Consider the following 17640-nt stretch of genomic DNA (forward strand, 5'->3'; position numbering starts at 1 on the left):
GAGAAAGGTACATGTATTGTTAAACTTATTATCAATTACAAATTAACTGATTCAATTTCATCTACCCGGTAGTTGGGCTTGTATTGCTGCCTACCAGCAACACAGGTGTTTAAAGTAGTGTGCTGTTGACCTAGATATCTGCTCTACATGAAAATCTTTAATTAGTGGATAGAAATATGTGATGGCAACAAGCTAGAAAAGCATTTGCTAGTAATGCCGCAGACCCAGGTTTGATTCCCCACGAGGGTACAATGTGTGAAGCCAATTTCTGGTGTCCCCTGCCGTGATATTACTAAAAGCAGTGTAAAAGCATACTCAGTCATTCACAAGCTAGATGATAATTCCATGATTTAGTCTCATTTTCTTATGTAATGTTACTGTAGACCTGGCATCATAAATACCAGCTGTTCTGTTGCACCCAGAAGCAGTTACCTCCCTTGTAGGAGCTATCACTGTATACTTATACAATACATGCAACAGAGTAGGTTATAAACATGTAAAACCCAAATTGGTTGAATATTGTAATCATGTTATTGTTAATAAAAAGTATTTGATTGATTTTTCATGATTATATGAATCTTTGAAATTAACATATCTGTATCCAACTAACAAATGTTACAGGCATCAATGCATGTGTAGGAAGTATTTATCTGATTTATGCAATCAACTTTTTACACAAAAGATATTCCTCAAATAATCTATTGGAAACGTTGTTTGATATGAGATATTTCAACAATATTTTATGATTATTCATGTCTCCGATATCAATTGACCCTGCTGTTAGGGTATTTAAAAAAAGATCAAATGTCAAAGAACATATTAATGTAGTAGAATTAGTTTCATCTAATTAAATCCAAAACATCAGACACAGAACGTATGATAGAGGTCCCTGGGAAAAAACTTAAAGACAATATTTGAAGAATTCTGTGCCTTTCAAGTGAAACCGATATGTGATCAGCTTGTAAATCATCATGGGCACATTTGCACACTACTTTACATAATATTATAACTTGTACGTGTGAAGAGTGAGTGAGTTGGATTTAACGTCGCTTTTAACATTATTCCAGTTATATCACGACGTGTCAGCTTAATGTGGGAGGAAAGCTCGAAGTAATGCAGGTCTCGGACGTTTACCACTTCGGTGAAACCCACGAGCACGGGTATGGTGCTGACAAACCTAGAAACATAATCGGGGCGAACCGGGATTCGAACCCACAATCATAGGTTTCTGGCGTGCCTAAGGGACGCAACTCTGCACAGCGAATCGCGGCGCCTTAGACGACTGGGCCACTCGTGCCCCCCGTAAGTGTGAAGAAGTGAGTGAGTATGGTTTTACGCCGCTTTTAGCAATATCCCAGCAATAATAAGGCGGGGGACACCAGAAACGGGCTTCACACATTGTACCCATGTCGGGAATCGAACACGGGTCTTTGGCATGACACTTTAACCACTTGGCTACCTCACCGCCCCTAAGTGTAAAGAATAATGAGAGTGAACATATACACATGATATAAATGAAAAAGACTTAACTTAGTCAGGAATGTTTGTCCATACAGTGCTTGATGACATTTCTCCAGTGTTATTGTACATCCAGTGAAGAACATACTTTGTTTAAAATACAACGCTCACTATATTGTTTTTTGTTTTGTTTGTTGGTTACCCACCCACCTATTACCTGACACTACCCGGGTACCCACTGTTGGTCTCAAGAAATAGGTACAAAATGTTTGATTATGAATATTTTTACCATAGCCCTGGCAAAACGTATTTAGATACATGTATTCAACAATGTGGTCATGCATACACTGAAGTTGACTTAAGTCATATCTTTATTCAACCATATGAAAAGTCAGAAAGAAATGTGAACATTAGTGACTTGTAGTGTAACCATAGAGTTCTGGATAATTTTTGATATCATTATTAAACAATATATCACATGACCAACCACGAGTCCGGGTAGTCGTGTTGCCAACATTGGACTAAAATGAAAACACTGTGCAAACTATATACTACACCAATATCCTGCCACACTGGACCAACATAGTCAGGAGTGAGAAACTGACCAACATTGATCCAATGTCATTGTGTTTGCTGGATTAGTAAACGGGGTACCCAGAACCAGAGTAGTGAATATATATATACATACATCTTCAAACGTGTCAGTCTGCCGAAACAAAAAAACATCAGACAAATAAATAAGCTGACAACATCTTACCAAATGATATAGTTATATATATGTGTGTTTTAATACCTCAACATGATTAGTGTCTGTTCCTTTCATCACAACAAATAGATATATAGATATATATACGTCTTTGATCAAAACTACTTCTAAATATTTATTTTTAAAATATGCCTTGAATATTACTGGCGTATATATTGTAAACGACAACTCCAGCGTTGGGTGTCACGAGAGCGTAAATTGGTCGTCAGTCCCCGTGCACAGGCACAGAGCAGGCGGCATATGTCAGTCATTGGTATACACTGCTGTCATCGCGGCAGACGATACAGGGAATGTTCACCATTGTCATTTGTGTTGTTGACATGCTGGATCAAATGCCACGCTTTCGTTTTCACTTTGATATGATATGTGATAGGGTTGCTAACGTGATTATGAACCCCCAAATATATAATAACAAATATATTCCACCCCCCATCGATTCCCATGCACGGCGGTGCATATAGTGTATGTTCAACACCCAACAACCGTCCCAACATCACTGGTACGCGATGCATAAACTCCGAGACAATGTTGCACAAGGTGCTTAGTAATGCATTGTGCAACAAGTCTTACCTTAAGAGACATGCTGAAGGTTGTTATAGTGAGCTGTTTTCACGATAGATGTAGCATATCCACACACAAAAGGGGCTCCATCCGAGCAGCGTATATAAATGAGTAGGTATTCACTTCTCCACTCGCGCTTGTCTACTAGCGGCGGAAATAGATAGAAACTATAAATAGCAACAGGCTTTACTAAGTGATAAAACCTTGGGCGCCCGTTCTGATGTCGGTTAAGGTTCTTGGGTTTCTTAAGTGCCGACGGGCTTGCATGCTGCTGTTTTCAGAACGTTGTAGAACCTATATCGGATATTTCATGATTGGTGTATGTTGATGAGGCAGTCTGCATTAGCGAGGTGATATCACCAATAATAATAAAAGATACGCATTATCACGTGGGAGAAGTCGACAAGCATCATAACAACCACAGTAAAACAACTAATATGTATATTGTCAACCTCGTTATTTTGTGCTACTATGGCTGCTATGTGGTTGTCATGTATACTGGTTCATACGGCTGTCCTTGCACAGCATCACGTTTATGATGTAAAAGAGAAGCAATAATGTTGCCACTGTTGTGATGCACGTGCAGATGACAGGCCTGTTGGACTGCGTCATATGCATGAATGTTTGTTGTTTAACGCCGCAATCAACAATATTCCAGCTACCTGTATATGACGGCGGTCTGTAAATAATCGAGTCTGGACCAGACAATCCAGTAATTGACATTATATCCACGCAAGTGGGATACAATGACATGCAGCAACCAAGTCAGCGAATCTGACCACCCGATCCCGTTAGTCGCCTCTTACGACAAGCATGGGTTACTGAAGACCTATTCTACCCCGGATCTTCACGGGTCTTTATGCATGAATGGACCAGACTGACAGTCTTCCAGTTATTTGCACAAGTGGGACTTGTTTATAAAAATAGACACTGGAGGCCTGATCTTTAATTGGTAGCATAATTGGTGACAGTTGTACCTTTATTGTTGGTTTGTCAACTAATACCACATTTGAGATATTTGATGGTTACGGAGATGATAATGTTTGGGATATTTTGTTGCTAGACGTGTTCCCCACACTCCAACGTCACGCCAACAGCAGGTTGAATATTTTGTTTAATCCCCTGTGCTATTTTTGCCCCAGGCCTCAGATCATGTCTAAACATAAGCTTTGCTGCAGGTTACGCTGGTGCGTTGGAGATGAAAGTAATTCTGGGATAATACTGTCATGCTTGGGAGATTTTGTAATGGAGCCTTACCACCTTGGCTGTGCTGTGATGTCATGCCATATGGCTGGTTTACCATAGATTGGGATGTTAAACAGCATTTCACATCTTTCCCACTTTCCCATTACCTCTAGCATTAATCCATCTCGGCAAATAATTATACAAATAACCTTTACGGTCTTAATTTTGAGCTAGAGTTTGTAAAAAAAGTGCAATGGTAGAAATTTCGTTATAACTAACCCGGTCAAAGCTTTTAAACCAAATAATAACTGGTAACTGTATTTAGGCATATAAGTTAACAAGAGGACCCTCAACGGAGTCCTTGCTGGTATCAAGTACTTAATAAGTACCTTTTATGATTAGATTTTAATTTCAAAATTTTATGTAGAAGTCAATGTTGCCAAGCTAACAATAGCAGATTTTACCACCGCTTCAACTAGTTATGCAAACTGCAGCCGCCCATGTCAGGTTCTTGATACTGAAGGATGGCTGTCAAAATGTATCGACACACTGATCAATGAAACTGATTATTAGATGATAGATATGTGTACCATTACTTTGTGAACTGTACATAACACGTAAGTTTATTTTTTAGGGAATCATGGGGCCTGTATCACGTATTCAGTGTCGTGAGGCGAGTAGTACATGTACATTATCTTGAGGCCAGCATCGTGTGTACATTATCTTGGGGTCAGCATCGTGTGTACATTATCTTGAGGTCAGCATCATGCATACATTATCTTGAGGTCAGCATCATGTTTACATTATCTTGAGGTCAGCATCATGTATACATTATCTTGGTGTCAGCATCATGTATACATTATCTTGAGGTCAGCATCATGTATACATTATCTTGGGGTCAGCATCGTGTGTACATTATCTTGAGGTCAGCATCGTGTGTACATTATCTTGGTGTCAGCATCGTGTGTACATTACCTTGAGGTCAGCATCATGTATACATTATCTTGAGGTCAGCATCATGTATACATTATCTTGAGGTCAGCATCATTGGTACATTATCTTGAGGTCAGCATTGGGTATACATTATCTTGGTGTCATCATGTATACATTATCTTGAGGTCAGCATCGTGTGTACATTATCTTGGTGTCGGCATCATGTATACATTATCTTGGTGTCAGCATCATGTATACATTATCTTGAGGTCAGCATCGTGTGTACATTATCTTGGTGTCAGCATCATGTATACATTATCTTGGTGTCAGCATCATGTATACATTATCTTGGTGTCAGCATCGTGTATACATTATCTTGAGGTCAGCATCGTGTGTACATTATCTTGGTGTCAGCATCATGTATACATTATCTTGGTGTCAGCATCATGTATACATTATCTTGTGGTCAGCATCGTGTGTACATGATCTTGTGGTCAGCATCGTGTATACATTATCTTGGTGTCAGCATCGTGTATACATTATCTTAAGGTCAGCATCATGTATACATTATCTTGGTGTCAGCATCATGTATACATTATCTTGGTGTCAGCATCATGTATACATTATCTTGGTGTCAGCATCATGTATACATTATCTTGAGGTCAGCATCATGTATACATTATCTTGAGGTCAGCATCATGTATACATTATCTTGAGGTCAGCATCGTGTATACATTATCTTGAGGTCAGCATCATGTTTACATTATCTTGAGGTCAGCATCATGTATACATTATCTTGAGGTCAGCATCATGTATACATTATCTTGGGGTCAGCATCATGTATCTATTATCTTGAGGTCAGTATCGTGTACATTATCTTGAGGTCAGCATCATGTTTACATTATCTTGAGGTCAGCATAATGTATACATTATCTTGAGGTCAGCATCATGTATACATTACCTTGAGGTCAGCATCATGTTTACATTACCTTGAGGTCAGCATCATGTATACATTATCTTGAGGTCAGCATCATGTATACATTATCTTGAGGTCAGCATCATGTATACATTATCTTGAGGTCAGCATCATGTATACATTATCTTGAGGTGAGTATCGTGTACATTATCATGAGGTCATTATGGTGTGTACATTATCTTAAGGTCAGTGTCTTGAGGTCAGTAGCACGTGTACATTAGCTTGGGGTCAGTATGGTGTGTCCATAATCTTGAGTCAGTAGCATTTGTATATTATCTTGATGACAGTATCGTTTATACATTGGCTTGAGGTCAATATCGTGTATACATTATTTTGAGGTCAGTATCGTGTATACATTATTCTAAGGTCGGCGTCTTGTGGTCAGCAACTTGATGTCAGTAGAATGTGGTCAGTATTATGTGTCCAGTGTCTTGATGTCAGTAGAATGTGGTCAGTATTATGTGTCCAGTGTCTTGAGGTCAGTAGAATGTGGTCGGTATTATGTGTCCAGTGTCTTGGGGTCAGTAGAATGTGGTCGGTTTTATGTGTCCAGTGTCTTGAGGTCAGTAGAATGTGGTCGGTATTATGTGTCCAGTGTCTTGAGGTCAGTAGAATGTGGTCGGTATTATGTGTCCAGTGTCTTGAGGTCAGTAGAATGTGGTCGGTATTATGTGTCCAGTGTCTTGAGGTCAGTAGAATGTGGTCGGTATTATGTGTCCAGTGTCTTGAGGTCAGTACTTTGTGGTCGGTATTATGTGTCCAGTGTCTTGGGGTCAGTAGAATGTGGTCGGTATTATGTGTCCAGTGTCTTGAGGTCAGTACTTTGTAGTCCGTATCTTAAGGTGAGTATCATGGTATCAGTATCTTGAGATCAGTTACGTTAGAGCAGTTTCCTGAATGCAGTACCCAGAGGTCAGTAGTGTGCCATCTTCCCGAGGCAAGGGAGTTAACTTACTGTAAACGTCCAGTTTCCACCGTTGCCGAACTAGACTGGAATTATGGAATTTTGGCTGGACTAATGAGTCTATGCATAGTCCAATTAAAATCGCGCAACGAAATCGACATCCGGTTCTTCAACGGTCGTGCAGATTTCGGTTGATTGCAGGATTTGCAAATCATGTGTACCGCCAACTTGGCGACAGCAGATATTTTACAAATAGTTTCACGTTTTTAATCAATGTGCTCCCGTGATGTGATGTGATGCGAAGTAAGACCCGATTCTTTTAACACCATAGACCTTGATTATCGATCAGATCGTCTTGACTAGGCGCCGCCATTTTGTTTGTGAAATGAGAAGCAGAATCTGTTTGCACAATAGGAGAGCCTTATAATAACTCGTAATACTCGTAATAGCCACTGGCGGTGCTTGAATCGAGCCCAGACATGCCAGCCTTGTTCGGCAAGGATGGGTACTGGACTTTTAAAAGTTAGTTAACTCCCTTGCCTCGGGAAAGATGGTATTATGCTAACACATGTGTGCAAACTCAGATGCTCAGCACGTTATCCGGCAATAATGGAAGAGGAGGCTTTCAGTCATCTTTATTTCTCTTATCTTGGTCAATACATAAGCACAAAACATAGACTATATATATATATACGATATACGATATACGATATATATACGATTATATAACGATTATATATTGCAATATCATACAAATCTGTTTAAATATTATAAGTAACTGGTAAAAACACATGTGACATTTGGATGGTTGTAATTATTGTAGCCGAATGAATGTAACCCTTTGATAAAATGTTTCAGAAGCACCATGGAGTGCCATTGTGGGAGTTACGACAGTCGTAGATAACATCATACCCAGGATGAAGTATGGAGTTACGACAGTCGTAGATAACATCATACCCAGGATGAAGTATGGAGTTACGACAGTCGTAGATAACATAATACCCAGGATGAAGTATGGAGTTACGACAGTCGTAGATAACATCATACCCAGGATGAAGTATGGAGTTACGACAGTCGTAGATAACATCATACCCAGGATGAAGTATGGAGTTACGAAGTCGTAGATAACATCATACCCAGGATGAAGTATGGAGTTACGACAGTCGTAGATGACATCATACCCAGGATGAAGTATGGAGTTACGACAGTCGTAGATAACATCATACCCCGGATGAAGTATGGCGTTACGACAGTCGTAGATAACATCATACCCAGGATGAAGTATGGCGTTACGACAGTCGTAGATAACATCATACCCAGGATGAAGTATGGAGTTACGACATTTGTGTGACGTTACGTCAGCACGAAAACCATGATCTCGACAGCTCTGATCGTCGTGCAAGGACCTACATGCGTCATGGAGAATGCTTTCGCGACGTTTGCGTAACTCAACGTTGTCAGATTTGGCGTGGAAGTGTAATGGTATGGGTTAGTATCACAACTCATGGGAGAACAGAGCTCACAATTGTACAATGCAATCAGGATGGCGTACGCTTCCGCGACGGCATCGTTCGAGATCATGCCCTACCGTTTGTGGAAGGGCACGTAACGTCACGCTGCATCAGAATAACGCCCGCCCACACAATGTAAAACATTTTGAAATGCCTTGTTTGGCTGTTTCTGTAGACTTCTCTCCCACTGAACACGTCTGGGAAAAGACAGAGCGACGCCCATGACAGGACCCGAACCAGCTGGTAATGCTAGCAGTTGGGTCAATCTTAGGTTGTCTTCAATGCACAGCCGCTGTCTCGCCTGCATCAACACAAGTGGTGGCCACACCCGGTATTGACATTGTCAGTTGAGTTCTTACACCACCCCTCTTTAAGGGCATGCCGCTCTATTTCCTGTTACAGCTATATGGGTTTTGTCAATGAATTTGTTATGATGAAACATTGATTAGACGAATGATCAATAGTATATAGTCAATAACATAACATTCACACTACTTAAGACATAAAGAAAACTCCATTATGCTTTCCTTTTTTCATAAAATTATTGAAAGGGGTATGTAAAACAGAAAAAAAATATCGCAATGAAAAATAATCATATTAATAGATTCGACAGAAAATGGAAGGAATTATCAGCCTACTTATATAATTTCTCAGTCAATCAATATATGTACATACCTATATCTGATCATGTTTTAAGATTCTATGAATTGCTACACGTTATGCAATCCTCCACACCCTTTGGGCACCGGCAGTTTGTGACAAATCATTGTAGCTGTGAAAAATGCACAGTTAAAAATTGTGTGATCTAAAAAAAGAGGTAAAAAAGGATTGAGATTTCAATGCTGGGACAATATAAAAATAATGTCGACATATGTTAACGATCATACATTTTACTTATGATTTTCTCTGACACTGCAGTATCACATGGGTGACATCATGAGTTCAGCTCATGTTCCATAAGGTGTGTGGCAGTGCTGTCCGTAATTGTGCAGAGCTCTCTACAGGGGTGTTGGTGAAAAACTCTAGCCCCGTGAGGAGCTCCACATCTCGCACTCTTACTTCATTCTCCAACAGGTATTGAGTTGCATTCTGGAATAGAAGAGAGTTTCGTATCACGCACCAACAGCATGGACAGATCAGATATGGAGTTGTTAATTGCTGTATGGAGTGGTTATTGGCTATAACGACACAGTGGTTAATGGCTATATGGACACAGTGGTTGATGGCCATATGGACACAGCGGTTAATGGCTATATGGAGTGCTTAATGGTGAGGTGAGGTGAAATGGGGTTAACGTCGCGTTCAAGATTATTGCACTTATATAGCGACGTGCAGGTACGTTTGTGTGTTTGTGTGGCTGCCTGTACTAGTCCGGACAAATGCCGATTTATAGTGCTAGCTCACTGAGATACCATGCCGCAGTTTAACATAAATACCCCACTCAGACACAGTATACTGATTCCGACCCGACCAGTCCTTGTTTTTAGCCCCTTAATGCCGAGCGCCAGACAGGGTAACAACAAGTACCATTATTTAACGTCTTTTGGTATGACGCGGCCGGGGATCGAACCCCGGACCTTCTGCTCTCCGGGCGGACGCTCTACCACTAGACCACGGAGGCGGTCGAGTGCTTAATGGCTATGTGGACACAGTGGTTGTATTTTAGGACGGTGTGTGAGGAAGTATACTGACCTGACAGTTGAATGTGTATGGCGGTCTTTCGGGAAGTATACTGACCTGACAGTTGAATATGTAGGACGGTGTGTGGGGAAGTATACTGACGTGACAGTTGAATGTGTAGGACAGTCGGTGGGGAAGTATACTGACCTGACAGTTGAAGGTGTAGGACGGTCTGTGGGGAAGTGTACTGACCTGACAGTTGAATGTGTAGGACGGTGTGTGGGGAAGTATACTGACCTGACAGTTGAAGGTGTAGGACGGTCTGTGGGGAAGTGTACTGACCTGACAGTTGAATGTGTAGGACGGTGTGTGGGGAAGTATACTGACCTGACAGTTGAATGTGTAGGACGGTGTGTGGGGAAGTGTACTGACCTGACAGTTGAAGGTGTAGGACGGTGTGTGGGGAAGTATACTGACCTGACAGTTGAAGGTGTAGGACGGTGTGTGGGGAAGTATACTGACCTGACAGTTGAATGTGTAGGACGGTGTGTGGGGAAGTGTACTGACCTGACAGTTGAAGGTGTAGGACGGTCGGTGGGGAAGTGTACTGACCTGACAGTTGAATGTGTAGGACGGTGTGTGGGGAAGTATACTGACCTGACAGTTGAATGTGTAGGACGGTCTTTGGGGAAGTATACTGACCTGACAGTTGAATGTGAAGGACTGTCTGTGGGGAAGTATACTGACCTGAAAGTTGAATGTGTAGGGCGGTGTGTGGGGAAGTATACTGACCTGACAGTTGAATGTGTAGGACGGAGTGTGGGGAAGTACACTGACCTGACAGTTGAATGTGTAGGACGGTGTGTGGGGAAGTATACTGACCTGACAGTTGAAGGTGTAGGACGGTCTGTGGAGAAGTGTACTGACCTGACAGTTGAAGGTGTAGGACGGTCGGTGGGGAAGTATACTGACCTGACAGTTGAAGGTGTAGGACGGTGTGTGGGGAAGTATACTGACCTGACAGTTGAATGTGTAGGACGGTGTGTGGGGAAGTGTACTGACCTGACAGTTGAAGGTGTAGGACGGTCGGTGGGGAAGTGTACTGACCTGACAGTTGAATGTGTAGGACGGTGTGTGGGGAAGTATACTGACCTGACAGTTGAAGGTGTAGGACGGTCGGTGGGGAAGTATACTGACCTGACAGTTGAATGTGTAGGACGGTGTGTGGGGAAGTATACTGACCTGACAGTTGAATGTGTAGGACGGTGTGTGGGGAAGTATACTGACCTGACAGTTGAAGGTGTAGGACGGTGTGTGGGGAAGTATACTGACCTGACAGTTGAAGGTGTAGGACGGTCAGTGGGGAAGTATACTGACCTGACAGTTGAAGGTGTAGGACGGTGTGTGGGGAAGTATACTGACCTGACAGTTGAAGGTGTAGGACGGTCGGTGGGGAAGTATAAAGGCAAGAACATGAGGATCTCTACAGGTGTCTAGACGGGTCACACCAGATCCACACTGGCTGATGATTGTGAAGTAGTCGGAGGGAATACCAGAGGATCTGCAAAATACACACCTGAGTAGGCTGTTGGGCTGGATAAACACAGTTCAGTAATGGCGACTGTATTGTCCCTGTCTACACGTCGGTCACCATTATCAGTCGGGACGAGGTGTCAGTGGTTATAGCTTTCAGCTGTGTAAATGAATGTCATTACGAAATATACGATATTCAAATACATATCAATACAAATCTAACCACGTTTAACAAACCAACCATTGTTCACTCACTCACTCACCCACTCAACTCCCCCCCCCCCCCCCCCCACACCAACCCACTCACTCACTCACTCAATTCTTACCCATTTACAATGTTCGTTACATCCGGATGTCCTCTGTGACTGTGGTCAAATATTGGCCCACTAATGATGTTAGCCGCGCCATATGTCTCCGTCCAGTTCCGAACACGTCCATACAGCTCACTCCAAATACCTGACGAGTAGAAATCAATCGTTGCATCTAACATGTTCGATTAGCGCTGAAAACTGAATGTGCATACAGAGGTTAGTTGTTATTGGAATGGTATGTTTGGCATATTCTAGCAAGCACGACAGTACTAACATCTAGTTTCTGAAATGAACATATTTTACAGCAAAAACATTTGTTAAATCATAGTTATAAAATATTATAAAAGGAGCCCAGAGACTTTCTACATTACTGCAGTAATCTAGACTTGCTAATCATTATAGACTTGCTAAACATTATAGGTTGTAGTGGATATATTTATTTCAGGGTCTGTATGACAGACTAGCACAACAGCTGAGAGATGATGTATACCAATATTGACTTCTTCCATGAGACAAGTGAGAAACAAGGTTAACCCTGTTTAGGTTATTGTTTTCAGGACCGTCTCCGTGGTCTAGTGGTAGAGCGTCCAGCCTGGAGAACAGAAGGTCCGGGTTCGCCGCGTCATACCAAAAGACGTTAAAAGAAGGGACTTGTTGCCACCCTGTCTTGCGCTCGGCATTAAGGGGCTAAAACAAGGACTGGTCGGCTCGGAGTCAGTAAACTGTGTCTGAGTGGGGTATTCATGTTAAACTGCGGCATGGTTTCTCAGTGCCATAACACTAAAATCGTCATCAGTCCGGACTAGTACAAGCAGCCACACACACACGTGCATGCACGTCGCGATATAAGTGCAATAATCTTGGACGCGACGTTAAACCTCATTTCACCTCACCTCACCTTACTGTTTTCAAAGCATCTGCAAATTCTCAATATTGCTTCCAGAAATACACATCCTCTAATGAAGTGTACACCTGTCCCTGGCTTGGTACCTGCACTAAAACCTTCCAGCATTGGCACCATGGATGTCGACAGCCGGTACGTCAGATCACCAGGTAAGTGGAAATCTGAACAGGTAATGTTACACGTGAGAAAAGAAGACGAAATGAGTTTTAAATACAGACGGTAAATTTTCACGTGCATCATAAAACATCACATAAAATATAATTGCCTTAGAAACGCTTAGAAATTGCACGTGCATCCCGGTCATTGCGTGCATAAAATCCCATGAGTACGACTTCGTCACACATTCACACACGGCGCCAAGTCAATTCAACCCCATAATAAATCGTTGAGGTGTCACAGATTTCACTGGACCCCCACACTCCCTTGGGCTGCTGTTTCGCCAGATCTGTCGCCCATCGAACCTGTTAGGATGAAATGCAGCCTTGTTTACACCGACTTCCAAACCAACTGGTGACGTTGGTCCAGCTGTGACAACGTGTGGTTTGTTTGTTTGTTTGTTTCTTTTTTTAACGTCGCACTCAGCAATATTCCAGCTATATGACGGCGAGTCTGGACCAGACAATCCAGTGATTGACATCATGCAAATCGATCCACGCCATTGGGATACGATGACATGCATCAATCAAGACAGCCTGTCTGACCATCCGATCCCGTTAGTCGCATCTTAAGACAAGCATACTCGCCTTTCACGACAAGCATGAGTTGCGAAAGATCAATTCTACCCCGGATCTTCACGGGTCGCGAAAAGCCTTGGTCCAGATCTGGAATGACATCCTACAAGCCTTGTTACATCCCGTAGTGTTCACCTAGTCCTTACTGTAACAAAGAACACTAACGGTTGCAACTGCAACGCTTAAAGTGAGAGGGGATGGCAGCGTTCAAGAAGGTGGGGTTGGAGGACGGTGTGGGTTTGGTGTGTACACAGATTATATGGAAGTGTTTGTGCTTGTACGTGTATTTAGATAAGCAGTTACATGAAAACGGACTCATTTCATTTTTTTCAATGAATTTGTTCGCTCCTGCCGCTTATGTTTATGCAACAGCTTCTTCATGCAAATGATCCTAGCATTAAAACTTTGTATACCATATGTGTAACCCAAGGGAGTCGGATTGATTAGTTTGGGGCATCTAAGGGCCAAAGTCACTAAAACTTTCAGTTTGGCATTTAAGGGACCTTTTTGTTACATGTAATATTTTAGTCCAAAAATGATGAAATTTGATGAAATTTATCATTTGAAACCTCACGTTGCGCGTTCGGTTCGGTTAGCGCGGTTAAATCTACAGGTAACCTAGCTCTACATTGAACACACAGTATGTTTTTCTCCTAATTCAATGCACAGATTGCACACACTCTAACTACCAAATGAGGAATACACTAAAAACGTTACATCAACGATCTAAGGCCAAGGTCACGAGTTACATAATGAATACGAAAAATCTTTAAATCTAACCTTTGGAAGATATAATTTATGTGTAAGGAATAAGTAAGGATATTTTATGAGTGCTTCCTTAAATATTTTATCCATCACAAAGGGACGTTAGAGAATACCATTGTGAAATGGGGCTAGCGATGGCCAAGGCTAATACTCTGTTAGAAGTTTTGTTATGTTGTAACCCTAAGCATGATAAGTAAGCTTAGGGCTTGACTAACACAAACCAAATTCTGTCTCGATCTCAGATTGCGTAGATTAAGCATTACATGAATACTAACAGCTGCACATGTAACCCCTAGGGCCACCACATGGATATTTATTTTCCCAAACAAATATCATTCTCAAACATGTTTTAAAAAAACAGATATTAGATCCTTTTTGGCAAATGGACACTAGCAGCTGTAAATATAACCCCAGTGTCACCATATGAAAACTAGGGGTTGCATCATCAACTCTCAGTGTTACCTTTTGATATGAATGTACAGTGTTTAGTTTATTTTCCAAAAACAAATTTCATTATAATTTGTTTTTCAAAACACAATTGCAATAACATTCCCAACAGAGAGATTATATCAATATGGGCCATTGAACGAAGCTGATGCTGTAACCTCTGGTGTTTATACGGTGACACAAATAGTTACATTTGCAACTGCTAGTGATGGTTTGCCCGAATTGATCTAATGTCTGTCTAGAAAGTTATGCAATTCTTGTATTTTTGAAAACCAGTTTTAAGATTGGATTTGGTTTGGAAAACAGAGGTAAAAATTACACATTCTTTCAAAAGTTAACACTAAGGGTTCCTACTGCAGCCCGTAGTGTTCCTATGGTGACTCGCACACTAACGGTGGATTGCACAATTAACACTAACCGTAACTAGGGCCCATATACTCTGATACAGCTGCATCCCAAAAGTCTGTTCATCTACTTCTGAAAACCCATTTAAATTCATGTTATTTGATGTTTCATCAATTGAGCATAACCTTGCTCCCGATAACCCTTTCCTTATCCGTTTTCTCGGTTTGATAGTAAAGTAATCTCCAGAAATGAGGCCGTGAACCACATTAACCAACATATTGCAGAACAAATTTGAAGTAAGGAATGGTTCAAAAACAGAAAATGATCATTTTAGATTTTTGTTGCATAATGATCCCAATGTTTTTCATTCCTGTATTATGCTCAGTTCTTGGCAGAAAGCAGGATAAGTGAAATATTTTACCCAAATAAGAAATAGTTGTCAAAGGATTCAAGGATTCGATTTAAAAAAAAGATCTTATCACGGCCTCTTTCAAGCTTTGCCAAAATAGTACTACCATAAAGATGAAGCCCTCACTTTTGTATGGTGAACGTAAATGATTTATGCATATTTCATCGAAAACATTTTGAAATAAGCTCAACAAGAAACGGTGTTTGTTCCAAAAACACTGAAGCAGTCCACCTTTCCGCGACTCGGTCAGTTTGCATGTTGCTTAATTATTGACAAGCGAAAAGAGAGAAAATTCGAACAAAGAGATTTTTGCCCAAAAGTTTCAATTACTGTATGACTTTGACCTTCAGACCAATTTTCGTCAAAATTCAGTAGGCCCGCAACTTTAGTATAGAGATAACATGTTTCATGAAAACATACCCATTAGTTTTATTTAGAGGTTGGTAAGATTTGAAACACTGGGATAACCTTAGAGTGATCTTTCAGTGGCCTTCTTCTCATGTAAAATACATAAACATGTCTGCAGAAACCAATCAGGCACGCATTAACATTCTGAGATACAATTTCAATAAATTTCCGAAAGTTTCGACCTCTTCGTGACCTTGACCTTCTGTTTAAAGTCCCTGGGCTCTCATCCTTAGGGGGGAGATGACGTTTGCCAAGTTTCGTGAAACATAAAATGACGGTTTACTCGAAAAGTTGGTGAAAAGATTTTGTAAATGTTTTCACCTTTGCTTGATCGTGACTGTTGGACGATTTCCGTCAAAAGCTGGCGAAATTTGAACGAAAGATTTTTCGGAAATTTGGTAACAAGACTTTTAGCACATGAGTTACAAAAACTCCTGACAAAAGCCAGAAGCAGACCCGTCTCCTTAATTATGGCTATATGAATAGGACTGTTATTATTTGAAATAATATAGTAATATCAAAAGCAGGTGAACAAACTTTTGGGTTGCAGCTATAATTACGAACAGATTGATGGGTATGGTTTAAGAATGATCTACACGCATTTAAAAATTAATTACACATTTTAAAAATGTTTCTTATATTTCAAAACAAAATCACAAAGTGTCATATTTTGAGTATTTTGAGCAGTGATACACGAAATAGTAATAACAGGGCATTTTTGTAAATGTTCTCAACACAGAAAGCGAATTATTGAACTGTAATCTACTTTATAAGGTACGTGTGTCATGAAAACTGGTTCCACGTCTTATCTGAAACATGTGAACACTAAGGGTTGCAACTGCACGATGTATGCATGGCATCAACCCTTAGTGCACACTAGTTAACACTAGTCGCGGATGCAACTCTAGGGTGGCAGTTGCAACCATTAGTGTTCATAGTTACACAGAGGGTTAGGTGAACACGAGGAGTTGTAACAAAGCCTTCCGCAACCATCTTTTGTCGTTAATGAGGCTGCCTTGTCAAGTGTGTGTCACAGCTTGTTGTGGTGGTCATACCCGACACGGACTTGTGAACTACAATTGACCCCACGCCACTTTCATCCTGAGATGACGTTTACGAGTGAGTGAGTGAGTGAGTGAGTTTGGTTTTACACCGCCTTTAGCAATATTCCAGCAATATCATGGCGGGGGACACCAGAAATGGGCTTCACACATTGTACCCATGTCGGGATTCGAACCCGGGTCTTCGGCGTGACGAGCGAACGCTTTAACCACTAGGCTACCCGACCGCCCCTGACGTTTGCGAAGGACTTGTCATGATGAAGTCATGTTTCATGGTTAGTAATATATTGTTCTATTGCAAAAAGCATTCTTTGTTTGCTTTTATATAATATTTACCACGATAAGTCAGGGACGCACAGGAGCATTTTCCGGATTTCAAAATCCTACAAATATCAGGCTTATGAAAAAGAAGTTATGCAAACATAATCAATGCAGTCACCATGGTTACCAACCTGGAGGTATCAGAGACACATAGGATGTATTTCCAGGTGCCTCTGTGTCGCATGACCAGGTGGTGGGCGTGGCAAGGCGTGGGTCGGGAAGACTGCAGTTGGTGTACGGGGAACCCGTCCCAGCCTGAGGGAGCTGGAATATACCCAGTTGTGGAATATACCCAGTTGTAGTACACAGTTGTGCAATATACACAGCTGTAGTATACTGTTGAGGAATATAGCCAGCTGTCATACCTCGATGTCACAATGATTAGATCTTATTGGTCCATGTGATCTTGATAAAATACTGTATAATCAATTTCTCAGCGGGGGAATAAATCTCATATACCCCGCTTCAAAGCAAAAAGCAACACGTCTTTT

At 41.3% G+C, this 17640-nt stretch overlaps 2 protein-coding genes across 3 annotated transcripts in view; both read right to left on the reverse strand.

The window, feature by feature from the left end:
- LOC139478795 (ankyrin repeat domain-containing protein 29-like) overlaps positions 1-2924 on the reverse strand; it is a 43018-nt gene extending 40094 nt beyond the window's left edge. Inside the window, exons 1-2 of one of the 2 annotated variants that reach the window (XM_071261421.1) lie at positions 2795-2924; positions 2147-2164 (exon numbers count right to left, since the gene is read on the reverse strand). In XM_071261421.1, coding sequence (XP_071117522.1) covers positions 2147-2164; positions 2795-2806 — 30 coding nt within the window. In that variant the 5' untranslated portion in view covers positions 2807-2924. The remainder of the gene's footprint in view (positions 1-2146; positions 2165-2794) is intronic. The other variant, XM_071261423.1, reaches the window with a different exon arrangement.
- Positions 2925-8072: 5148 nt separating this feature from the next.
- Positions 8073-17640, reverse strand: part of LOC139479787 (uncharacterized) — a 100572-nt gene continuing 91004 nt past the window's right edge. The window contains exons 69-73 of the mRNA XM_071262658.1: positions 17281-17413; positions 12749-12823; positions 11774-11903; positions 11337-11475; positions 8073-9383 (exon numbers count right to left, since the gene is read on the reverse strand). Of these exons, the coding sequence (XP_071118759.1) occupies positions 9237-9383; positions 11337-11475; positions 11774-11903; positions 12749-12823; positions 17281-17413 (624 nt within the window). The 3' untranslated portion in view covers positions 8073-9236. The remainder of the gene's footprint in view (positions 9384-11336; positions 11476-11773; positions 11904-12748; positions 12824-17280; positions 17414-17640) is intronic.

The sequence above is a fragment of the Haliotis cracherodii genome, unplaced genomic scaffold (genome assembly GCF_022045235.1).
Source record: "Haliotis cracherodii isolate W230 unplaced genomic scaffold, xgHalCrac1.p SCAF_4, whole genome shotgun sequence".
Lineage (NCBI taxonomy): Eukaryota > Metazoa > Mollusca > Gastropoda > Lepetellida > Haliotidae > Haliotis > Haliotis cracherodii.